This window comes from Mixophyes fleayi, chromosome 6 (assembly GCF_038048845.1).
Source record: "Mixophyes fleayi isolate aMixFle1 chromosome 6, aMixFle1.hap1, whole genome shotgun sequence".
NCBI classification, from domain to species: Eukaryota; Metazoa; Chordata; class Amphibia; order Anura; family Limnodynastidae; genus Mixophyes; species Mixophyes fleayi.
In genome coordinates this window covers 44205908-44233041 of record NC_134407.1, presented here as the reverse complement: position 1 = coordinate 44233041, position 27134 = coordinate 44205908, and the positions used below count along the sequence as shown (strand labels likewise).

The following is a 27134-nucleotide window of genomic DNA, read 5'->3' as shown; positions in this document are numbered from 1 at the left end:
TCTTATCCAATCACCAGAGTTAATATTTCAGGTTCAGCCAAGCTAATGTTCTTTGTGTGGGTGTATTTGTTTAATGTAAAGTTGCAGGATTTGCATTATTAAAAATGTATTATGTTAGTGACTCTGAACAATTTGTTCTGTGACACAGTAGGTATACATGACTTGGTAATCAGATATAATTCTATTTTTGTTCTGCATTGTAAAGCACACATGGAATATTATTAATCAGTATGCTTATGCAAGAACATAAGGTTATATACCAGAAATAAATAATTTGTAATATATTCACAGGTTTGTAATCGAATTGAACTTCATACTGCATTAAAAAACAAGGCATATGTTACTAACATATTAGATTTTATTTAAAACCGTTTGAAAATTGACTATGTGACATGACATCCAAACAAGACAAGACTTGGTATACAAAGTGGGCAGCACAGTGGCCTAGTGGTTAGCACTTCTGCCCCACAGCAGTTGGGTCATGAGTTTGATTCCCAACCATGGCCTTATCTGTGTGGAGTTTGTATGTTCTCCCTGTGTTTGCGTGGGTTTTCCCTGGGTGCTCCTGTTTCCTCCCACACTCCAAAAACATACAAGTAGGTTAATTGGCTGCTATCAAAATTGACCCTAGTCTCTCCCTGTATGTCTCCATCTCTGTCTGTCTGTCTATGTCTGAGTGTGTGTCTATATTAGGGAATTTAGACTGTAAACTCCAATGGGGCAGGGACAGATGTGAATGAGTTCTCTGTACAGCACTGCGAAATTAGTGGCGCTATATAAATAAATGATGATGATGATGATGAAAGTGAGCGAGTCTATATTGGTGTACATGCACACTATTGTGTCTATCATCTCGCTGTTGTGTCTATATGTACCAATGCTAACCCAGTATACTAGAATGGACTAAGTTCAGATGCTTGAGATGCTTGATTGTAAAGTCAATCAAATTTGACCTTTTTTAGGAGCTGAAAGATATTTGCAATATGTTCTTAAATTTAAGTCATTTTAAATTGCCTTTGAGGTTCACAAAAATGTTAAAATAAACTATAAAATGTGGCATTTTTGAGCTTACATGACTACATTTTATAGTATTTTTAACAGTTTTATAATTTGAACAGCTAACATCACTGCTATAAAATTTGAGATTTGCCGTCTGCTTTGTAAAACTGTTAAAATATAGCCATTGAACTTGAACATGTTTGAGCCGGTTTAACCATTTTTTTAATCCGTTTGAACTGACTTGAACATGGATAAACTGGCCGAATCGTGGTTAAACCGTTACAAATTGCTCAAACGCAGCTCAAATCTAATCTTTCTCAAATCCACAGTATCGCACAAATTTTGGAATTCTAATACTGAGTTGGCAAACACTTTTAAACAGTGCTTCTCTAGTTGAAGTGACTGCTGCTCAAGACTTTTTTATTTAACAGAAATCTAGTTTGGCTGACTGGGACAAAGCAACCATTTACAAAAACAAGTTTGGAATCATGGCCAGTCCAGGTACCTCTGCACTTCTGGCAAATGACAGAATTGGCAGAATTCTACTTTGTGCCAGCTTCTAAATATGAAATATTCATAAAACACAAGAGCAAATAATATATATATATAAACGGTTACACGAATTATAAACAAATACTTAAAATGTATTGGCTATTGCTCTGTATAGTTTCTTCAATATTCATCATTTCTATTTCTGCAGTTCAGTGATAAAGTACAGTCAAATACATTGTGCAGTGTTCTGCCAATATTCCAATGCCATTGGTATAGGTGGTTAAAGTCATATCCAACTTCTTTTATAACACTGTCCTAATGGGATTTGATGCAGGTCTAAAAACTGAAACTTAATTCATTTAAAGTGCTATGACAACACTGGCCCCACCCATGTGTGTAACTCTACCAGTCCACACAGTGTATTTCTGCAGAGCAATTCCACTAACCTATTGATCATACACCGCTGGCACAGATAGAGTAAGAGAGAGAAAACAGAGGAATCACCCTTAAAATATGGCAACCGAAAGAGAACGTGATGGGCTTGATTAATTAAGAAAAAGAAAGCAAAAAAAAAGGAGTAACTTTGCAAAACCATGTTTCATTGCAGGGAGATGTAAATTTAAAATGTGATGGCACATTTATAATTGGGGTTGGGCATGTCCTAGATCAACGTTAAATTTCAGTGTGAAAATAAAGCCATTTGTGTGCTACATGAAAAAACAGACAGTGTTTAACTTACGTGCAAAATAATCAACTAATTTACACCCCTATCATTGTAACATGGTTTTGTCAAGGAGAAAACATACTCATTTTTTTTGCCTTACTTTCCTTAATGACTCAGGCCCAATAAGTTTAGAGGAATGATTTAGGGTAACACTAATTGTGTGAATGTAGCACAGGATAGGGTAGTGGTTTAGTGTAATTTTCTCATATACACGTTTTTCATTCTTCTGGTTTTGGTTGTTTCAAGAACTTACACAAGTTTAAGCTGTTTATATCTAAATACCATATAAATCATCTTATTTTATGTTTAGACTGCATTATATGCCTTTCGTTGTGTTTGTATGAAATTTTTAGTTGCAAACAATGCTTTCTGTATAATTTTTTATCACAAATGTGTTCACCAGCTACACTGTGCACATCCTCCTTGGGTGCTCTGCCTCTTATCTTCACTCCTTCATTGTGTTTGCACCTTTTTCAGTGCTCTAAACCTGTTAGTCTCACGCTAATAGGCACCGCTTTCAGCTTGCGCTGAATATACCCCTTGCATCCCATTACCCATACAGGCCTTCAGTAGCTGTATTGAGAGTTGTAGTGTTATTTGTTTACTGTATTGTTCTGTTATATCATGTACTGTCTTGTTGTTTTCTCCCTCACAGCGCTGAGGACAACATATGGCATCCTATAAATAAAGGTAAATAATAATAATAATAGTGATTTATGATTTAATTGTCTTGAGAATAATAGTCACTTCATTTGCACAGTAATTGTTACATTGCTTTTATTATTGTTTGTTTTGTAACAACAATGTTGTGGTTCCTGAGAATCTGTGTGATTGCTATAATACCGTTAGCAATGTTGTAAGAATAAAAAGTAGCTGTCCCTGTTGCCCTGTGTTTTTTGGAAGGATCGCAATATAAGCAACAATTTCGCTTCCATAACTAAAGCAGCCTTGATCGCTTACTACACATCCCTGAATAAGTAACAGCTCTATTTTTGTCTATTTGTCACACAATAGATATTATTCTCCAACTTAAAAGTCTGCACACATGAGGGTTACTTGAATTTTCATGAGTCCAAAGCTGTACAGTCTACAGATATTTGAATCTCATTTAGAGCTGAAGCTATTTTACTGCTCCAAGAAAACAATCCAACAAACAAAATTTAAGCTATACTAATGTTTTCCTTGGTACAGAAAATGTGATTTCTATCTCATGTAATCTTAGACCAAAATATATCTTTGTGAAAAATAAAGAGAGTAAATAAAACTGTATGTGAAGGGGAAAATAGACTTGGGAACCAATCATCAAAGATAGATCAAATATTCTTATGATGTTGGTAACTTTTCACTTACGGTTATGAAATTAGATTTTTTGGAAACTAAAAAGATGAACTGGATAAAGAAGGGACAGACAGCTTTTGTTTTTAGAACATTGCTGTGATTATCTTCTGCATTTTGTTATCATTGATGGATGAAGTTATCACCTGATTCCTCAATTTGTGTCCAACATATTATTGCCCAGAAAGAGTGGAATTGCTATTGGACCATTGATGACATATGCAAAGTAAGAAAACAGTGCTGTACCCCACTAATGTAGACCATTCAAGATTGAGTCTGTTTTCAATTTCAAAAGATCTATTAGCATTCTATGGGCAGGTACACTATTTAATGACTAACTTATGTATCGAGATTTTCCAGGGCTGGACTCTGCTGAGGAAATCATGGTGTCTGGATGTCCTGCCTGTAAAGAACACCATGGCATATCACTGAGTAGACCAAAACTCTGGGCTACCTGACAACAACTGTTGACTAGCCTATAAATCATACACTTTAGAGTTGTACTATGGGAATTACACTTGTCCCCATTGCTTGTTTCAAGCTAACTAAAACAATGAATTTGATAAATGTCAAACCTACAATCTACATGGACAGTAAGCAAATAAGGAAGAATATACTTCTGAGTAATGCCATTTATCATTTACACGGTAGCAAGTTGAGCCAATACTCCATGTACAGGGATTTTTATGTTTGGCACAGGCTTCTGTTCCATTATTAGTAGCTGGAGTCAGGATGTTCTCTATCAGTACAAGGCTGTATCGTGCTCTAAAAATTAAATGATAAGGATACAGATTCAAAAGATTGTAATGTAAAAGGCATTACATAGAAGTTTAGTCTCTTTTTGGAGTGACTTATTTGCTCTGTTGGCATAGTTTTATTTTACCATTTAAAAATGAATTATGTTTCATAATATTTTCCTTTTTCAGTCATAGATTATTTATTTTGCTTTACATTACAAAACTAAAAGTTACAGTAAAATATTTCTCAATATTTCATTAATTGTAAATTGATTAAATCATTTCTATTGTGTCAAATTATTTAATTATGTTTTCCTTAAACCAATTTGTAGATTTACTTGCAGCAGATGAGCCACTTCAGTGATTGTAGAAACTCAAATTGAGAGACACAATTAGATAATGATGAAGTTCTTTCACCCTGGAGAAATTCATCATTTGGACTTATCTACCCTCATTACTATGTTAGTTTAATTCATGTGTGTGTTAAAACCCATGGGCATTTCTAGTCTTCAACTGAACAATTTATATATCTGTGTTTTACATGGGCATGTATGATTCTGCCAGCTGGAAAGTAATTCACTGATGACATTTGCATTTTATTAATATTATTATTTTCTTTTATTTATAAAGCTCTGACATATTACACATTGCTGTACATTGTAAGTGACAACACAAACAAATTATATGCAATGATATGAAACAGAAGGTAAAAAAAAAGTCTGTGCCCAAATGAGTTTATAATCTAAGAGGTCTGGAGAACACTTGATACATAAGGTAGCGGATTAACAATTGCAGTCGCTGGTGTGGAAAATGAGTGTGGTTATTGTTAGACAGCAGTGTAATAAGCTGCTAATAGTAAAGCAGTAATTGATGACTGGCATTTCTGTGCAGCTACCGGTGGATTGGTATGGTTGGAACAAAATGGGACAGGTGAAGATGGACACACAAAACATGAAACAACCACATTAAATATCCTAAAACAGTCAGCTGCTGGCAACCATAACTACCGTTCACAATATAGCTTAACGCAGCTTACTTCATCTGCTTTCCCTAAAGAACTTTACTTTCATGCTGCATGGGCACTCTGGTGATTATCTGTCAGTTTGGTGTAACTGTTGTAAAATGAACAGTTGTTCCCTATGTTCGGTAGCAGCTACAGTTACCAAGGAGGCAGTTGAGATCACCAAAGGAGGAACAGAAATGGTAACAGCAATGAAAGTTAAACTCACTGGGTCCAACAGCTGGATTGAGATGTTATTCAGTAGATCTTCTGAACAACCTTGTCCTTAGTATGACAATACTCCTTTGCACCACCATGTAATTTCCCACTGAGTTCACACATTTTTAAAGTTTTATATTTTTGGGAAGATGATTCTGTCTGTGAGTGGTTCAGCACTGGACTGATCTAAAGAGCAGCCACCTCCAACTGACATCTGTTTTTCATTATATAAATTCAAATTTGGAAACTGTTTAATTCATTATGGAGTTGAAGCAGTTATAGAACTAATACTTACTTGGCAAATAACAATTCTGCAAATTCTGGAAGCATTTCCAATGATATGAAGTTTTGTCTTGCAACTTATAATGATACGGCAAGAGTAAAAGAATCAAGTGATATTTTCGGTCCATAAAAGTTGGCTATTGTGCCTGAGTTTATTGTCTAAAAAAGTTACAGCAATAGAATAAAAGAGATGAAATGAAAACCTGCACAGATACAGTCTCAGCCCAAGATCATCTCTACCTGTCTAGCTTGATATATTGTCTTGATTAAAAGAGTTGTTTACACCCTTGCAGAAAATGGGAGCGGTTTAAAAGAAGGGTTGGGTGTAAAGACATAGAAAGTGTCATGATTGGTTGAGCCACAGGCAATCAAAGTGAACCCACCCTTTATGGCAATGCACATCCTTCTCTCATTCAAGTCATTCTTGACTGATTGTGGTCAACTCCAGTTATTTGCATTTAATGCAAAGGCTGTGTACAAGACTTGTTAAATGACTTTGTTGATATTGTGCACACCTTGATTTGTTTATTAACCTTTGCACTGTGAACCCTTTTGGTGCTACATGTACAATTACTCGGGGTGTCATGATGAAGTGTGGTACCCAAAAATGTGCCAATTTTTTTTAACTTATGGTAACTTTAAATCCTGTTTGATCCATTATTATTTGTAAGGATATCCTTATGTCTATCCCAAGCATGTTTAAAATGCTCTACTGTATTAACCTCAACCACCTCTGATGGAAGGCTATTTTTCTAAGTTTTTCTGAAAATTTCTTCTGAACCTACTTCCTTCCAGTTTCATTGCATGTCCTCGTGTTGTAATATTTCTCTTCCTTTCAGGAATGCATCCCTCCTGTACCTTGTTAAAAGCCTTGATATATTTGAAAGTTTCTATCATATCCCCCCTTTCCTTTCTCTGCTCCAAACTATCAAATCTTTTAGGCTTTCCAGTAAGTTTTGTGCTGTAAACCATACACCATTTTAGTTACCCTTCTTTATATGGTCCTTAATGTATTTATATCCTGGAGATATGGCCTCCAGAACTGAACACATTAATCTAGATGACACCGTACCAATGACATATACAGTGACATTATTACTTCTTTCTTTCTGCTACTGATTTCTCTCCCTATGCAACCAAGCATCTGACTTGCCTTTCTCATTGGTTTGTTACATTACTTACCTTGCTTTAATTCATGTGAAATAGTGACTCCTAAATCCCTTTGGTCCTCAGTAGTTTCTATTATAGTGCTATTAATACTTTATTTTTGAGACCCAAGTGCATGATTTTGCATTTTTTGGCTTTAAACTGTAGTTGACATTCTCTTGGCCAATCCTCTAGTCACCTTGATTACATTATGCAGGCAGCGGGTCCGCCCATTGCCGCTTTAAAACTGGCAAATCTCATTCTGCCCATTATAACTGACGTCATTTCTTCCTGGAGACATTTCTCAAACTCGCTTTTTACATCTGACAGCAATAAAGGGTGGGGGAAATATTGGATGTCTGCTAGATGGTAAGTCTGTATTTACTGCTTGTCAACCTTATACAAATTGCTATTTTTACGTTGCTCTCGGCATTGTCGGCATTCTTGCAGCCACAAAAACCTACCCCACTGGAAAACATAGGGGCCTTAAAAGCTATAAGAAATTTTGGGCTCCAGACAATCTCATGAGAAGCAACAAACAGTTTTTATTAAATGCCTTCTACTCTAGCTCAAAAGCATAACTGTTGCAATAGATAAAACACATATCACAGCAAATTCCTCTAGCAGTTAATGTTAAATGATTGCATTAATATGTAGACATCAACATCACCAACTCATCCAGCACAGTTGGTATGCCTGGTGTTGTTATGGAGGGCTCCACATACACATATATAGACTTTTTAGTCACTCTCATATACAAGTAAACAGTGGGTAACATTTCAGAGGTTCTTGCACTCACCCCATAACCATAGTCACTTCTCCCCTTATTTTAACATTCCAATAGCCACTTACTTTCCTTGTCTCAGTGCACAACATCCCAAACTATGGGTACCCTCCTATTCACAGACCCACTGCTGCTGACAGTACTCTGTCTTTAGACAGGTACTATTCCCTCCTTGGGAACAACCTTTCTGCTGTGAAAATCGTTCTCTGTCCTGCTCACCATGAGGACTCTTTCCTTCTTATGTAGCCATGTTGCATTGAAGCAGTAACCCCCACTCACCATGTGGGAGCACTTTAAATGGGAGCGCTCATCTAGTGCAACCTCCTCACCTCCTTCTGTTTGCCACGCTGCCTCTACAATGAGAGCACTTCTCAGGTGGCTCAATATAGGGCTTTCCGTGGCCTGTTATCACATACTCACCCCTCCTGGTAGCTCTTTGACTGATTGGCAGCTTGGAACTTTCTTTGTTTTGTGGGGGCTCTCCTCCTCCTAACAGTAATCCGTTCTTGTGAAAGCCACCACACGTACACCCTTCCTGGTGGCTTCTTCTTGGGATACCCCTGAAGGTGAGTTTCACCCTGTGCATGCCCCCTGAAGGCTTAAGGAAATAATTGCAGCCTGATGTCATGCACTACATACCACACTAACCAGGGAACCAGGGCATCCTACCTCCCAGGTCCCAACACTATACTCACCTTCACACGCGGGAAACTCCTTATAGACTGTGGTCAGCATCTGATTTGCCTATCAGCAGCCTTAGCCACTTGTGCACTGCTGAGGCCAGCGCCTCTTCACCTAAGCTGCCCTCCCGGTGACCATGCTTGTGAGTGAATGTGGGTTACACTTCTTTGGCTGTGAATCAAAACGTTTAGCTGTTATGTAATTTATGCCATCTTTCTGTAACAATAACCCATATTTGGACTAGCTATATCTCTGACATATTAGTTTATTTTGGTTCTGTCACACTCTTGGAACTATTTGGGCTTAAAGGGGAACTATCACAAATTATAGAAAACATTCTCGTTTACATGTAATATATTTAGATATTTTTAAATATGGCCCATCATCATCTAAAAATAAAAACAAATATATTTTCACAGATAATGATTTCACTAGACATCCCAACAACAGTGGAACATTCGTGTCTAACAATTCCCAGGTGTTAGATTTTATTACAATGTGTCCACCTCATCATATCCTGCATCACCACTTTCAGCTAGAGAATATTTGCATGATAGATTTTACATAATGTAGCAGAGTGCTCAATTGACCACAAAATAGCATATTACGGCATCCTCCTCCCATCACAGCGATAAATCAGTCCTATGTAAAGTGAGCAGCGATTACATCATAAAGCACCTTTCTGGACAATCATCACTGTGATCGTAGGAGAAAGCAGTCATGTGATGCTTACTATACAGAAATCTGAGCTGTTGCTCTTTAATAAAGTCCATCCTGGGTTTAGTGGAATTCAAGGATGTTGCAAAAATACTTAATATCATCATTGAAAAAATGGCTAGTTGACGGAGTGCTTTTAGTTAGTATATTTTGCTATTAAACACTAATATTACACTGGGATATTTGTACCATACATCACAATTCTCTTTTAAGTGATTCATTTAACAAAAAGAAGCAGTTTAGTGTCAGATAAGATGTCATGATGTATTATTTTAGCATTGCTTAATTTCAGAGTGCTCATTCAATGTCACCTATCTCCAAAGTGGCTGATCATTACATTGTCTTTGAACTCTGCAGTGCTACATTAATTCATTGCCATTTAACTCCACATTATTGCATCAATTCTGTGCCACTAAACAACAGAGTGGCAAGTTATCTTATTGAGTTACACTAATTTTAGCATAGCATGTAATTTTTCTTTGTTAATGATAATGATTCACACTTGTCCAACAATGCCTATACACTTGAAGAACTTCGAACAAATCAATTTTACCTAGCGTATAGCTGGCAAGCACTTTTCAGCATTAATACAGCTCTATGCAATGAAATTACATGCTGTTCTGGAGATATAGACTTAAAGTACCGTTAAAAGGGCACTTTTGAACTTATAATGCAAACCCAGCCGTTCAACATAAGATATAAAATACATTATTTTTGTAAAATGTCCTAATTAAAGATCATTTAATATAAGGTAACATTGGGCCTGATTCATTACGAAAAGTTAAGCGAAAAATTTAGTTTTCTTAAGTTTTATGGTCAAAACCATGTTGCAATGCAAGGGGTGTAAATTAGTCTAATATTTTGCACATAAGGAAAATACTGGCTGTTTTTCATGTAGCACACAAATACTTGATAGCTTAATTGTACACTGAAATTTAAAGTTGATCTAGGACATGCCCTACCCCAAATAAAAATCTGCCATCACATTTTAAATTTACCTCCGCTTCGATGCAACATGGTTTTGCCTTACTGACTTTTGCTTAACTTTCCTAAATGAATCCGTCCTATTATGTCTAAACCTTTGACTGAATGAACTGTCTTTTACAGTTAAATTTTTACCTTTAATTGTTTACCTTATAATAATTAAAACAGCGATCACCACTGGGTATAAAATATAATCAACTTTGTATACATATATAACCCTTACTCAACAAAACAGTACAAAATTAGAAAGATCATATGTCCTTTCTGGAACCACATGGCTATTCGTAAAAAGTTAAATCAGGTATGAGTATGAGTCCAATTATATGTTTATAACTATACCTTGACATTTTCATCTGAAAAAACAAGCACTAACTTCACAACAAGCTACCCTGATAGATCAAATACCACCCTTGTCGAGAGTGGGAAATTCAGCTAAGAAATTACTCCAATTGGAGGCTCATTGTACTTTTAAATTGAATGTATTTGGCCCTAAAGGGTTTAAATGAGAAACTTATTTTTTGTTTACATTTTGACACCTTGTAGTATTTAGTTCTTTGTTTATGCTGGTGTGTGGTCCATTTGGAACTGCACTACCAGCAAGCGGGAGTTGAGGGCAGCATCCTCTGCTCAGACTGAGAGTGTGGCACTTGGCTATGACATCACATGTCTTTCTCCTTCATGTCATTTTCTGGCGTTCCTTGTAGGGGTGCCGCCAGGGCATTAAAAACACTGTCAATATGTCAATCATTCACTGTTCTAGCCATACCCTAAGCAACCGTCTAGGTTCGTCTAATGCTAGTGGCAGCCTTGTGTTTGTGAGACACAGTATGCTGAACTTAAGTCACTTGTCATCAGTTGCAAGGACTTATCAACAAAAGTGCTATGAATGATGTCTTTGTCTGAGCTTTGACATTCATGAACCACAATACCATAAAGAGCATAAGTTTAACGTAAAAATGTCAGATTTCATCTATTACCTGAGCTCTTGCATGTTTATGAATGGTAAGTTGGGTAAAGTATATTTTTCACTGAATTCTTGTGTAAACACTGTTCCACAAGTTTTAATCTATCTAAATAACAGATACTGAACTGCACATTTGTATATTATATTTACAAAATGTGATGTATATTTATGCCTCAAGTATTTTTGATTCCTTACAGCTCACTTGACTCAGGACATTCTATGACATGTCTTATTACTTCACTAACATTATCTGATTTAGGTCTGTTGAACACATTTATCAGGATAAACACTTGCACGAGAGATAAGCAAAGCTTACATGCAATTTTGTGCCAAAGTAGGGGATATATTTATCTTCCTCAGAGCTGAAGCACTAATATGAGTATGCCCGTGTTCATCCTCCTTATCTAAAAGGATGTGAGCTTGGCTGCTTGAACTTACTTAAAAGCGGGGTACTGACACTTTTGTGCCGTACAAGAAGATATGTTAAGAAAATAAGTGAATACCAACAGCTTAAATCCTCTGACAAATGTAACAATCAATCAAAGAGGTCAAAGCCACCTATTAAAAGAAACCACATTACAGGGCTTGCTTTATCTATTCAAACAATTCAATCTCATCACTTGATACCTACAGAGTATAGTGGCATGTTCTTCACACACAATGTACATCACTCATAGAATATTACGACTGAAACCTTTCACATGCTGCAAACCCCAAGAGTTTCATGTAATAGCAAGAATGGTCATTCAGAATCATTGTCCTTGAGGTATTGTATAGTTTCCGTTTCTTTAAGTATATAGCTGCATGGAGAAAAACACCTCAAACACAATGGGATACATATAAACATTACAATAAGTTAAGTAAAAGGGTTCTAAAATGATTTAACATTCAAATCTGTATGAAAATATTATTTAAGCAAACGTATACATGGTAGATTGAAATATAAATTATTACATACTGCATACATTCCAAAGCACCACCATATACAGCTCCGTATTACTATAACCAGTGGTCAAAGTGGAAATTTAGAAGTGACGGTATAGAAAATGTAAACAAAATGTAAGTGAATGGAATGTAATAGTTTTACAAAGAAGTAAGACAACAACCTTCTGATCAACATTGCAACACACAAAGCCCACTCAGTACTTTTACCTTTGCAGTCTGGCTGGTCCATTGTGCAATATGATGTAGCACATGCCCTTGTGTTTCTAACTCCCATTGTCCTATAGATTGTAATCTTTCGAGCAGGGTTCTCTTACCTCTCTGTCTGTATGTATTACCCAGTATTGTCTTATTAATGTTTGTTCCCAATTGTAAAGCGCTACGGAATTTGCTGGCGCTATATAAATAAATGTTGATGATGATGATGATGATGAAGTGGCGGTATGACGTACCACCATATACACCCCCATATCGACCACTGACTATAACAACCCCATGTTAACATAAAAGTCCCATGTAGGCAGATATATCCAACGGCAGCCCATGCCCAGCCAGCAGAGTACCCAGTCTCTGTCTAGGATACTTCTGGATCTACCGCTCTTTTCAACATTCAGAATCCATCAATTTTAAGTTGGAGAAACCTGTAGTGCAATTGGTTACAATGCTAACATTAATCTTCTATGCAGTGAACTTTTGGCTGGTAAATGTAACTTTAACACTGTAACTAATAAGCGGTGACTGTACTGGCTGTGAATGAGTCAGACACTGAGTGAGCCTGAGTCATTAAAGAAAGTAAGGCAAAAAAAAGTAAATGTTCTCTAGGACAAACCATGTTACAATTCAAGGGGTGCAAATTAATTTATTATTTTGCAAATAAGTTAAAGACTGTTTTTTTCATCTAGCACACTAACACTCGATAGCTTTATTTTTACACTGAAATTTAAAGTTGATCTAGGACAGACATGCCCTATCCCAACTGTAAATCTATCCCCACATTTTAAATTTACCTCCCACCTCCAATGCAACATGGTTTTGCCCAGATGCAAAGTTACACCTTTTTTATGCTTTGCTCTCCTTAATGACTCAGGCCCCGTGTCTCTTCCGTTTTCACAAACAATATTCCACATAATGATGTCGCTTGTCACCATTGACTGATATTGCAGCACCAGATCTCGGTGCATTTGTTTATTGACAATATGGTGATTGGGGCCCATTTGCAAGTGTGATCTTTCTGACCTTTATTCATCTGTCACCAGGAAGTGCTATAATGACAAATTCCAATTTCCATTAATTACTCCGCTAGGTTTATTTTCAATATCTACACAATGTTATCCCAATATGGAACTTGGCCCACATTAATACATTTACAAATGATGACTTATAATATTTCTTCACTACATATAATTAATGAGCATGAAAAAAAATCTCTTGTAATCTTTGAAACTAATCAAACACCTTCTTCCTGTGCATCCCCATCAGTATTTGCCTTTTTACACTTCTTCTTGGATCAATTACTCTTGACTCTGGATCAATGATTTCCTTGGCTTATATTAATTTTGATGTCATTCATTGGAAAAGAATCGTGAACATTTACACAAACAAAAATGATGGTGATTTATGTATAGTGTTATTTGGGTTGACTGATGTTTGTTGCTATTTGGGTCTTGGAGGGGAAACTAGAACCTAATTCTTTAATTGCCCAAACAATGGCCTTTTACACGGCAGTAAAAATCAGCTCTGCACTCGCTACATTGTCATGTGACCAGTCTTTCCTCCAACATTGGTCAGCAGACTGACTCCCATCAATGGAGTTAGTATACTGGGGATAATTCATAGGAGTGTAAATAGGTGATATTTTAGAGAAAATGATGTGATGAACAATATAATATTTTCGAGAACAAATTATTTTATGCAAATAATGTTGAATTAAAACAGGTTCAAAGGGAATTGAAAATTAAACACTATTTGTTTCCAGTTTCCAAATCTAGCCAAATATTTAATGTTCAAAATGTATAATACAAGCTTTTTATTTAAACATTGAATTATAAATAGCAGTGGTTTCAGCAGTTGCAAATTGTATTTTTTGGCGCTGCATAAATTATATGAGGTTTGTTATTAACTAAATAATTAGGTCAGAATATATAGGGACCATTTAGCTTTTTAGTCAATTGTGCTTAATTAGTAGTATGACTAGGAACTTTTTATTTATCATAAGAGCATTGTGTTTTTATTTCCCAAGTTTAAACCAAAGTGGATTTAATGCTTTGAAGCTTAGACTTTGGTTGCTAAGAACTTCTTTATTTTTTCTTCTTTTTATTAATATGATTACATGAACTGAGAACAAAAACTAATCGCCTTAAGTATTTAAAACTTCCTTCAGGTACGAAGGAGAAAAAAAAGAAATAGGAAAATGCTTAATAGAGACTGCTGTGCTAATCTGTTTCTAAATAAATGGTCACTGTTGTGTTTAATTACCTTTCACTAAACATCACCCTAATCTGTCTCTACAGATCAGTTCAAAGAATTTTTCATGTAGAAAATATGAAGTCATTTCATCTACTTGGAACAGTGGTCTGTTTCTGCTATTAATGTTGAATCCCTGATGCAATAAGAAACTTTTATGTTACTTACTTTATTGAAGAGTGTTTAAGTTCCTGTTTTGTATTATACAACTGAAACAATAATACATGCAGTAAAGTATATTGTATGTACCATAGGCATATGCACAGGATGTGCCCAGACACACCATAATGCACTGCTGCTTTAAAGTGGGGACACAACTGCAATGCATTGATAACAGCGCCGTGGCCAGATTCTGATTAAGGGGAGTCCACAGGGGTACTATATTATATCAACCGGATTAGGCACTGTATTGTTCTTGGTGGCTGGCTCCTCCTCTAGGACCAACCACCTTCATGCAGCTGCTGATCATATGAGCTGTTTCTCCCTCCTTTCCCCTATCACTGACACGTTACATGGGATGCGCACCACATGACAGGTGCACTCTCCCGTGTGTGCAGGCTCCAAGCAAAGCAGACAGAAGAGTCTGCCTCACCAACACACAGGGGCAGGCTGGGCTGGGTGGCAGGTGGGCATCTGCCCCTGGGCCAGTCCCATAGTGGACGACCTTGGGCTGGGTCAATGGGCCATCTGAATTTTTTTCCATTAAAATAGGCTGCTGAGTGAAGTCTTGACCCTCGGGCTAAAATTTTTCAGCCCTCCCCTGCCAACACAGTGTGGCTGGAAGAAGGTAAGAGTGAGAGGGGAGGGGGGTCTTAATGTAATGAGGGTGAGAAGAGTGTGGATGGGGGCTAATTATTTATTGGTGAGTGCTATTCATTTATTTATGGGGTGATGTGGTGTAATTAAATAGTAGGGACTATTAATTTAAGGTGGGGTGATGAGTCCTTTAATTTAATGCTGGATTGGTTTGGGGGCTATTAATTGAATGTGGAGCTGAGTTTGGGAAGAAGGAGGGGCTATTAAAAGTGAATATGAATTATTTGATGTTAGTTTTGGTTGTGGGAAATAGGTATATGTATTAAATAGGAATATTAATAATTTAATGTTGGGGCTGGTTGTGGGGAAACACATCTATTTATTAAATGTGTATATGCTATTAATTTATTGTTGGGACTGGTTGGGTGAAATAGTTCTATAATTAAATGTGAATACTATTTGTTTAACTTCAGGGCTGTTTGGAATTAAATAGGTCTATTTACTAAATGTGAATACTAGTAATTTTATTTAATAGTTGAGGCTAGATGTAGTGTGGAAGTCCTAATTTATACATGTGGGTGCTAATGATTTAATGCTGGGACTAGTTGAGGCTTTCTAAGTTTAATGTACCTGTCTTTTTTCCAAATAGGTTACTAACAATTCAGGATCCCAACTGATATGCAAAGATAATCAGTACTTAATGGTGGTTATATTCATATTTTAAGGTACACAATACACTAAGCTGATCAATTCAGGCATTGTCACTTATTTATCAACATCCCTTAGATACTCTGATGCTGCTCACCCGGCTTTCTTGCACTCATGATCGCATGCACAGCACACACTTTATTGCCACATCCAAGTATACACAACAAAGTTCAGGTACATGCCTATGACATTATCAGGCCTCTAGTTAATTGATTGTGCAGTTTCACAGATAACACATTCTAAAATAAAATACACTGTACTCATATGGCTGACTTAGAGATTGGCTAAGGGGCTAATCCTCAGACAACCATTGAGCAATCTCTGCTTTCTTAACTTGGATAAAAGCATTTCCTTCAGCTCCAGTACACGTCATCAGGATGCTTATCGCCCATACTTTATACTTTTAGAAGTAGGTGCAGTTGCACATACTGCAGGGTTTTGGGCCAATCACACGATAAACGACTGTTCTGCCTGATATTACATTATTGTGTACAATGAAAAGATGAACGATTATCATTCCAAAGCATATCATATTGTTTCATTTGCTGCATAAACTGGACTAAAAATCTCATTCAACGATGGAACAATGTCCATCCAATTCAGCAGAAGGTTATGGCAGATGAAGAACACAGATCTGAGGGTAAATCTTGTAAAATAAGTATAGTGTGTACACATGAATTGGCATGCTGATCGGGACCTTTTTTTTCTTTCAGTTGTTGGTAAAATCATTACTGATAAGGTATCGGGAGAAATTTTCTGTAGTGTGTACCCAGCCTTACTCAAGATATGTTGATGAACTCGCCAAAAATAATTGTCCCTTCTAGGATCTTTGCTTTTACAGCCATTCGTTTAATACAGATTACTTGCTCCAGATAAACTTTGAGTAAATTACTCTCTTGAGCCCACAATTATTAGCTTGCCAAACATCCATTTTTTACAATGTCCTTGGATATTAGAAAGGATAATGTGAATCGGGGATAATGGTCAGGTCTCTAGAAGGAATAAATTTTGCTTTTCCGGTGTGTGCACAAAATAAGGCCTCCCATCATTCTCTTGCTGAACCTTTGTTACCTCTTCCCTTCCAAACCGTTAACTCATATCTTTGGATGATAACACTAATTTACCCATATACAAATTATGTTCTGTTATCTGTCATGTAGTCGATCGTTTTTATAAAATGTTTGATTTTGTTGTTTTCAAAGGATTTTTGCACACCTTACAGCAATGTATCATTCAGAACTCTGCTCTTCCAGTGCCATATCACCTTCCTTTTCTTTCACTTCATTTTCCAATGAATACTTTTAAGAAGCGACTAACGGTGCAGGGGTGCCTATGGCAATCAATCAAATTCTGCTTATCATTATTTAGTGCATTTCACAAAATGACAGCTAGTATCTGGTTGCTATAGGCAACTTCTCCACTTTTTCAAACCCGCAGTTTAGTAAATATACCCCCAGGAATTCAATGCCACACTCCACAACACTCTTTCTGCATCTTTCACTCTGTTGGCGTTCCATGAACACCAACATTTTTCAAAGAAGCACATTTAGAATCCTGGTAATGTCATTTAGTTTGGTTCACCTGTTCTCCCATGCAAACTCTATATAAGTCTAACACCAGACCATCCACTATTGAGGACCAGTTGTGTGCTTTGCCCATCTTCACTGACTCATCCTCTTTTTATTTTACTACATTGTAGGCTCTCATCTTTTTATATTGGTCAATCTGTGTCAGCTTGTGCAATCCTTTAATATTTAATGCTACTTAATATACTGGTACTGTATAATAATTTAGAATTTGCTAAAAACCCTAGTGGTGTAAATGGAAATTATAAATGCTATATATGCATGAAGAATACTTTTAAACATACAGTTTTTACTAATATTCACAGTAAACATTCATACTAAGATGTAACTTATTGCAGATAAGTTGCATCAGCCATAAAAAGTAAAAACACCCTGTGCATAGCAAAATGTTCCTTATACGTGTTAGGCGAAGCAAGCAAATTAAAATAGATACTGGCATACTATAACATTTTTTTGCCCATTAACTTTAGTTAATTGAAATGGGGTAAGCAGAATTCTCATAATATACATCATCATAGGCTTAATCAGTGAAATTTACCAGTTCCCACATTACTTATTTGATTTACATAAATTAAAAGTGAATGTGATTTATTCTCAAACCTGCTTTGAAAGAAAATGAATTAAAATAAAGGAGTTCTTGTGATAACTCTTACAAACATCATTTAAAGCACTTTTGTCCATTCATTATAACAATAATATTAATTATAATTATAATAGCAATGCCCCATAAGTATTTTAATCCCGGCCTCTTCCTTGTTACATGTTTGTAGCTGTAGTCATTGAAAAAAATAGATTCAGGGCTTTTAGCACTGAAGAATCACAGCTGTTCCTAGTGTTCTATGCCACAGACAGGAGATATATGTCAGGTGAAACTTCTAAAACAGGGCTGATAGAGAAGCTCAACTAATGGGAGAGAATCTCCCTGCAATCTGACCATGAAAAAGACAACTCATCCACATCAAGAATTGAATACAACTTTCATTATCAAGATCAATAAGTCCTCTTAATATATATATATATCAAGAACATTTTTTAAAAAATAAATCAGATCCGGTGCTAATGTCGCAGATCCCATTCAACTGAGTTGAAAATTTTAGAAAATGATCTAATTTGAAGAATTTGATGGCCTCAAGTTTTCTAAATTGAAAATACATAGTGAATGTAACAAGGTCTACAGTATTGAGAAAATTTGGATCCCTAATTAAACCTTTGGGTTGTCACAGATGTGCACAAGTCAACAACATTATCTGCAAGCATATTATTAATAGGATTAGTGACATTTCATCCCGATGGAATAACAAAAAATATTTAGATTAGTGCCAATCATAATACTCAGTTCTGTACCGACAAATTCAAATTAGTTTCTGCCCCATTGGAGCCTAAGCTATTCATTTACTACCAAATAGACGGAAATTGGTAATTTTGCCAGAAGCCAAGTAACTCAAACTCAAGCTCAAACTCATGACCCCCAAAGCTGTGAGGCAGCAATGCTAACCACTGTGCCATCATGCACAGTATCTGATGGGAACACTGTCTTTTTACTTCATATAGGTCTGGCTGTTACTATTTATATCTGTTTCCGTGAATCAAGGCCCGATGTTCGCAGTTGAGGTTATTTTTATTTTGTTCGTATTAATTGGCTTTGTGCTGGACTCTATTTCAGTTTGTTTTCTGTGGACCCATTTTCATAGAGCTGGATACCGGATGCAAGTGCACACTGCTAAGCTGTGTCTCTCTCAATAATCTCTGGATATTGAATTGTTTTTTATGGTCTACTGGCTTTGATATTTGTGAACATTATTAAGGTTAACTTGAACAGATTGTTCTTCATCTGTTTTATTTTTACACCAACTGAACTTCCGCTGCGTTACTAGATACACTTAGCTCACCCGTTGATATCACCAGTATTATTCGGCACTCTGTATCTATCATATTAATGTTTGCTAAGACTATGAACACAGGACAGTTGGGGACAGTTCCTGATTACATTACATGTACTATCAATAACTGTTTTCAAACTTTTACACTGCTTTGGATGGTTTATTTAAAAGGTCTATTCACTATTAGAGTATTTAAATAGCCTCCAACATTTGCCTTTGATTTTAAATTTGTTCATTTATTTGTTTTTATATTGATTGATATTTTCATTGTCTATAATAAATTGTTGTTTTTAATAGTGAATCACTAACACAGTCTTCCTTTTTTATCTTTATATATTATTATTATTATTTTATATATAACGATTATTTTTCCCCACTTCCTAGTATAGTGGCATTTTAATAGTTTCTAACCCATAGCGTTGTTTTCCTTTGTAACTGATAAGATGTTGGTGTTTTGCTAATTTAGGTGCCACATTGACTACACAATTTAGCCTGGCACAGAGTTGGCTGGCACTTATGGAAATTGCAGCTATAGACAGGAAACATTGGGTGAGAAAGTACCAATGGGGTAAGGAGGGCTACGGAAGGTAAAAGGGTTGTCTACTATTGTACAAAACTTTAAACTTTTTCAGACATTATAAAATGATTTTTAAAATTAAATGATTAAAAAACAACTGTAAAATAAGAACATCTCCTCTAGTAATGTTTATACAGTAAACCCAATGCCGCAGTCACGGCAAGAGTATGATACATTAGCCAAACATTAGAGGCAAGTACCTCTAGAATTACTGGGATCCAGGACATTAGGCTCTAGCATAAAAATTACACTTTTGGGAACTTTAAGATGCAGGTTAAAACTCTGTATTTAGCTTTTTGTATTCTGGTTTACTTTGCTACAGCAACTCAACAATGACAATATCATTAATCACCATTTCCTAGTGCACTAGCTTACCCCCCAAACAAAAACACATCAATGACCTTTACTACTTTTCCTGTCAGCCCCAAAGTCCCTGCTGGTTCCTCTACCATCAATACCAAATGACAAATTAGACATTTATCAATAATAATGCAGATTAATCCACTGCTTCCATTATTCAAAATTCATATTAAATATTTAATATCATTATAAAATTATTTTAATGCATTTACCCATTAATAATTTACATGCATTCATATTTAAAATACTCATTAGGCTTTTAATAGTTTAACATATTTGAATATTAAAATATATTAAACACCGAAATTTTAAATACTTAAATATTAAAATATATTAAATACCTTAATTGATTAAGAGTAAAAAATAAAAAAAAAGCATTTAGCCATTGTGGAAGTGTAAAAAAGCTTTGTTATTTCGTATTTCTGTTATATTTGTCCCTTTTTTACTCAATGTCTATTATAGATTTTTTTTTTGTGTTCTGAAAGTCTCCCTGCAGCAAAGTGTACTATGTACCTAATGAGTGCTACTCGAAATATTGTACCAATCAGAATAGATGCAAAGCAAGGTGAACGTTTTTCACATAGTGTGTGCATACATTTCCGTATGTTACATTTTTTGGACGATCAGCAATAAAGTGCATTTACCAGGCTTTTAGGATGTACATTCAAAGCCTGATATTGATAACTGTGTGTTTGAGTCCTTAGAAATAATGTAGGCTACACAAAGTATTTTCCATTTCAGTCTAATCTTGGTCCTCTTCTCAAGGTTAAAAGTTTGTACATCAGAAACATGAACTGGGCTTGAAAAGAACTAAAAATAGGAGTCAATAATCCACATGAAAAAAACAGAGTCCGTATGCACTGAGAGTAAAGAGAACACAGGAAAGATCACTGTGATATGTAAAGACAGCAGAATTTACTCACATTGGATGTTCCCAAGAGTACACACCTTAAATGCCTATTTTAAAAGTACAGTTGTTTACATAGAAAAACTGTGTTTGCAGGTCAGCATGTCACAGGACCTCCCTACATCTCCCTTAGTGACCTCTCTCTGTCACACATAGGAAATAGGTGTGCACAGCAAGGAGTTCAAATTCTGTTCTGATATGCAAGAAGAGCCTAGAAATTAATATGCAGCTTGTGATGCAGCATATTATTTTTTTCAAGTTTAGTTTCCCTTTAAGCACCAAAATAATAGCACAAAGAAAATTACTAGGCATTTTATATTCCAAGTCTTTTTCATCATCATGTATTTGTATAGCGCCACTAACAGTGCAGCACTATTGCAACACACACTATGATATCTCAATATCATACTTTCCTACTCTCCCAGAATGTTGCATTTTGGGAAGTCCTCTAGACTTCTGGCAGAGTATGCCACTGTCCTGCTTCTTTTTCTTTTGGAATGGGCGGGGTCTTGATGACTTAATTCAATTTGGACAGCAGCAAGTGGGCCTAGGTTGCCTAGTATGTGATCCACATTATGGGGATTATCGGGGTAAGCTTTGGCCTAAAGGAGGCTGGCCCAAGAAGTGTTCTGCTTCTAGGTGGCTGGCACATACCCCTGGACCAGCTAGCTACCTTTGAACTGCTCTGCGGGTCAAAGATCCATGCCCTCTGTTTCTTTCCCACCCCTCCCCATCCTTTTCTTCCCCACCCTAACCCCATTCTTCCTCACCCTGCCCCTTCCTTCACCTCTTCATTCAATCTCCACCCCCCTCCTACTCTCTGCACACTGGTACAGATACCACAGTAGCTAGGTAAGTTTTGGGACGGAGGGAAGGTTTATTAATGTTATGTGAGGCAGATGAAGTAATATTATATGGGGGCGAAGTAATGTTTGTGTAGTGTAAGGGCTGGCGTGGGACATGTAGTAATGTTATGTGGTGAGCATGTAGTAATGCTGATGTTGGGGGATCATAAGTGCTAGCAAGCCCCCAGGAAACACTACCATATGCCATTTTAGAATGCTGGGAAGTCTGTTTGCACACCCCTGGGATTGTCATGTTATTTAGACTAGGAAAGTCACTTGTCCAGAACGAAAGAGGAGTCAAAAGCCCTGCTGATATAAAGGTCATCTGTGCAACTGACTGAATACACTATTCTATTTGAGGACACTGGCAAACAGAGGAAGAAAGATGGATGAATACGATGTAGAAAACAGTTTCATAAGCTACATTAATTTAACTGAAGGTTTATATCTGCAACAGTAGAACATTCTTAGCTCTTTCCTGTAGTGTGGAAATACATTTGTCCTATTTTCAAAAATAGCAGCATATAATCACATAACAGTCAGGGCATACTGTCCTTAGTAAGACAGAAATTCCTTAAAACATGTTCTTAAATTTATGAAGAGAGACTTCACTTTCACAGTAAATTAACTGAAACTTACTTTTAGAAGCTGCTCGCAGATTAAATCTAGCCACTTGCATAGAATCAGCCTGAATTCTAAGTGCATAGCTTGTAGTATTTTCATAGTCCAGAGGCTTGATGACAGAGATAACCCCTGTGATGTTATCAATGGCAAATATACCTGCATCAGAAAGAAGAGGACTTTAAGAAGATTATCTAAAGATAAACAAACATTAGGTAGGTTATTATGTTTTTCTACTGCTTTCCGAATGAACCAATATTAATTATTTGAGCCACAATTCTCCTGTACAGTATGTATAATACAACATAGAAATACAAACTGACACTGTATAAATAAGTTCATAAAAATCCATATTTTGTATCCTGGGGTTGTAAAGTATGAAAAAACTTTTGTAATATAAAAGATTATTTGTTCCATTGCTTCTTAAACATCAAATGTGTTGAGAGCACTAACTGGATAGCGACAATAGCCATCCAATCTCTTGAATAGCTGGGTTGTCAAATGTTAGACACCTGTTATTTTGCAAGTTGGGGTGAGAGGGGCTTTTAACATATAATACAGTCAAATCCCCATTTTACATGACAAGAAAAGATTTTACACAAATTTCCCACAGTCCCTTCATTTCTTAATGCATTTTAATTGGCCATTTCTCTGATTTTACACAAAAATTACAAAAATAATGGTATGCTTATTTTGTGCTGTGCAGTAATACTGAAAGTGTATTTATGTTTTAGTAGCACAGACGTTAAAAAATACTGCATATACAATTAATAGAACTGAATATATTTTATAAACTGTGTAACAAAATAATCTAATATGGTCGATTTCAAAAATTTTTGTGTGTTTTTCCCTTGTTTTACTCTAAGTTTTGGGTGTTTTTAGACTTAACTGGCATTTTAGAGCAATTTTTTGCAGTCCCTGAAAAAATGGAAAATGTGAGTTTGGCAATTGTTAATTTGTTCTGACTCTCAAGTTTGACAGTTAAGAGCTAAATGTATTTGCTCAATGACAGTTCTCGGCTAAAAAATGTATGCATGGGGGAAATTAGGACATAAAAGGAAGAGATATACTCTACAAACACAGTTTTATGTTTAGCAATTATATATTTGCCTTTCCTCCCTGTATGTCAGGGTGTCTCATGAGGGCTACCGGACTGCCGGGAGAGCAAGTCTTTCTGCCGTTTTCCACCCACTTCCTAGTGAATTAGGTGAGATGGGGGCCTCAATGATACAATCTGTTACAATCATATATTCTTGACATTTGCTGGGCCGTGTCCCCCCCCTCCCACTACTTTTGTCACCCGATCTCCCCTCTGGGACTTGAGAAGTTGCGAGAATGAAAAGGTTAGCAAGTATGAACCATTAATAAACATTACCTACAGAGTATCCTCCTTTCAGGATCACTTCATACCTTTATGTTTATCAGACTTAAAACATCTGAAAATATATACACTGAACAAAAGATTTCTATGGTGCATTACAGTGCATTTTGGAATTCTACATATTGCATTTTGTTTTGGGACTCATAATGCCCAGACAGTTTTGTAACTAGCTTGCTATGTTAATAAATGTGCTTCTTTTACAGCTTGGCACAAAAGACTTAGTTGCCCAGTTCTGTGCTCATGTGTTTTCTAATAGGCAATTAGTAAAGCACAGCATATCTGAGTGTTGGTTTGAGATCCCGTTGTACTTGATGTGAAAATGACATTGAAGATTACAAGGTTAATTTCCCGATGACACAGATACGCAGAGTAAGAGTCATTTTGAGCTTTTTTTATATGCAAAACAATACAAATAATAAACCTTTCAGTGTTGAATGAACCTTGGTTCAGTGGGATTTCTATTCAATTAAATGTCACAACACTTCCAGAAAGAAGATGGTAACATTAATCATTTCTGGCATGTATGTGCAAACTGGTTTTCTTTATTTTACATGTGAATGACTTTTTCCAGTTGTAAATTTCTTTTTTATCTCTCATTCTCTATAATTTCCTCGCTCCCTCCTCTGCCTCATCCTCTGGGATTGTTTCCGCTAAACAATGGCCACTCTTGCAGCAGGCAAGTAGCATATACCTAACACAAATAACACACCATGAAAGACATAATTTAATTCTTGAGTGTTCTATTAAATGTACTATAGAAATTTGTAAGCTGAAGTGGGTGCTCTGTGTTTAGAAAATTACCTTTGACAACCAAGATGGTTCTTAAAAATGTTGCAAATCAAAATAATTCTATATATTAATAGCATACGTATGACTTCTATGATTGACTTATTTCTATTTCATATACCAAACTTAATGTCTTGGTCTGTAGATTTGTTAAACAATATTGGCTTTGTAATCAGTTGCATTGTTTCAGAGTTATTTTGGAAAACGTCCGCCTGTTATTTACAACAATGCATTACCATTGTCCTCTGGAAAATGTGACAATACACCTGTGCACTTGCTGGTTGCTCTGGAAACTTATAGTTAGTGAACTCTTCTTGGGTGACCTGAAACATGTGACCTGCTGGATCGTCTGGAAACTATGACAGTTATTTGCAGTCAAATATATCAGCGCATCTTGCAGGGACCTCAATCACAAACTGCTGTGTTATTTCATTATTCACTTATCCTCACTTTGTTTACAACAAACATGCCAAGAAGCCGCCCTCGAGGATGTCGACCTGGTGGAACTGTTACAGGTCACCCAAAGCATGCAGTTCAAATGTATTACAGACAAGAATATTATCGTCACAATCAATGTATAACAAAAACAATTGATATGCCACTGTTTTGGGTCCTATGGATGTGCAATGTGTGAACTGTGATGTCCTACACTTTTTAGTAGAGAAGATTAATGGCCATTTTTCAGACTACTGTCACAATGAAAATGTTTTGTTGTCCGATGTGTTTGCTCCACCATATTTAGCAGAATTCATGACAATCTGTTAATAAAGTAATTTAGTCATCACATTTCAGTTTAATTTAAGGAAGTTACAGAGGGGTTTCCCTAGTTATATAAAAATATTGTACATTTTCAAAAGTAACTATTCCTGTCAGTATTTGGAAAGTCATCATTTTGCTTTATCTTATAAAAGAGATTGTACCTTGATCATTCCCTGAGATGATAGAATACACAATAGTCTGATTCTGTGCTGCAGCCATTACGACAGTAACTGTGGTCCCAATTGGGGCAGCTTCGCTCACTGGAGGTGGCCTGGAAAAGAGATCACATTACCATTTATTGATGCATGGTGTATGCTACATTTATCTGTTATTATGCTCTAGCAGTATTGATCTGCCACACGTTTGTATACATTAAACAGTGGGATGCTTGGAATAATGAAGAAAAAAAAATATCTATTCAAAGTCATCTTTAAAGTTAAAATAACTGGTATATTTACCATAAAAATAACCGCACAAGGTTTCCTTTCTCAGACTAAAAACATTTACATCAAACGGTCATCTGTTTTGTTTTGTGCTTTTTGTTTAACAATTATTTTTCTCCAAAAAACATTTTTCACATTTAATTTTTCACTTCCAATAAAATACACCAATAAATATTTTTCCAAGCCTAGAGTAAGAGATTTGTGCTACACATAAATTGTACATGAATCGAAAAAGTTAAAGTACAGTATAGATTGTTATGTCATATATCGTAAATTCTTATATGATGCATTTTGTCTTTTCACTTTACCTCCCACTATTAAAGCTAAAAGTAAAGTGAACAGCAAAATAACGTAGATTTTAGGCTCATTTCCACATGTCAATCCATTTTGCGCACAGGTGAAATGTTCTAAACACATAGAGAACTCTTTTGATCAAGGTGGTTTCTCAAGTTAGCAAATGAGAACCAATCACATAAATTATTTCACAGGTATCTGGAAAGACCTTTAAGATAATTAAATATTTTATTTAAAAGCCCTGAGCCCTATTTGATTAATTGTCCAAAAGTTAATTATCAAAAGCAGTGAAAAAAATATTGAAGTTAAGTATATATATAATGAGGCACATTCTCTATTTTGCCTGTTTGACACCCGAATGTTCTAACTAATGTCTTTATCAAATTAGTTAGTGTAGTTAATAAAATTAAACAATTTGAGCAATTTAGATGTCAAATGTTCTATCGCTCACTCTTGCTTGACATATATTGGAATACACACAATTCATTGAACGGCGATGAATAACATTGCAAACAGTGGTTAAAATACTGTAAATATTAAATCAATTTCTTGGCCTTACAAAGTAATAAGGTTACTACAAAGAATAACTTGTATAGCTGTATGACCTTTGAATGCACATTCAACACCTTTTCCGAAGTCATAAGAGAGAGTCCACCGATATATCTCCTGTAGTATCCCCACCCTATTCCCTACACTCTACAAACTCTCCCTGTGTTTATCATAGGTACATATTTTTACTTTATAAACTATACATGTATGTAT

The 27134-nt window shown here is 35.9% G+C and overlaps 1 protein-coding gene across 1 annotated transcript in view; it reads right to left on the bottom strand.

Annotated features, from left to right (window-relative positions):
- The window catches only part of PCDH15 (protocadherin related 15), a 945519-nt gene that overhangs the window by 138065 nt on the left and 780320 nt on the right, over positions 1 to 27134 (bottom strand). Inside the window, exons 25-26 of the mRNA XM_075216373.1 lie at positions 25797 to 25906; positions 22728 to 22868 (exon numbers count right to left, since the gene is read on the bottom strand). Of these exons, the coding sequence (XP_075072474.1) occupies positions 22728 to 22868; positions 25797 to 25906 (251 nt within the window). The remainder of the gene's footprint in view (positions 1 to 22727; positions 22869 to 25796; positions 25907 to 27134) is intronic.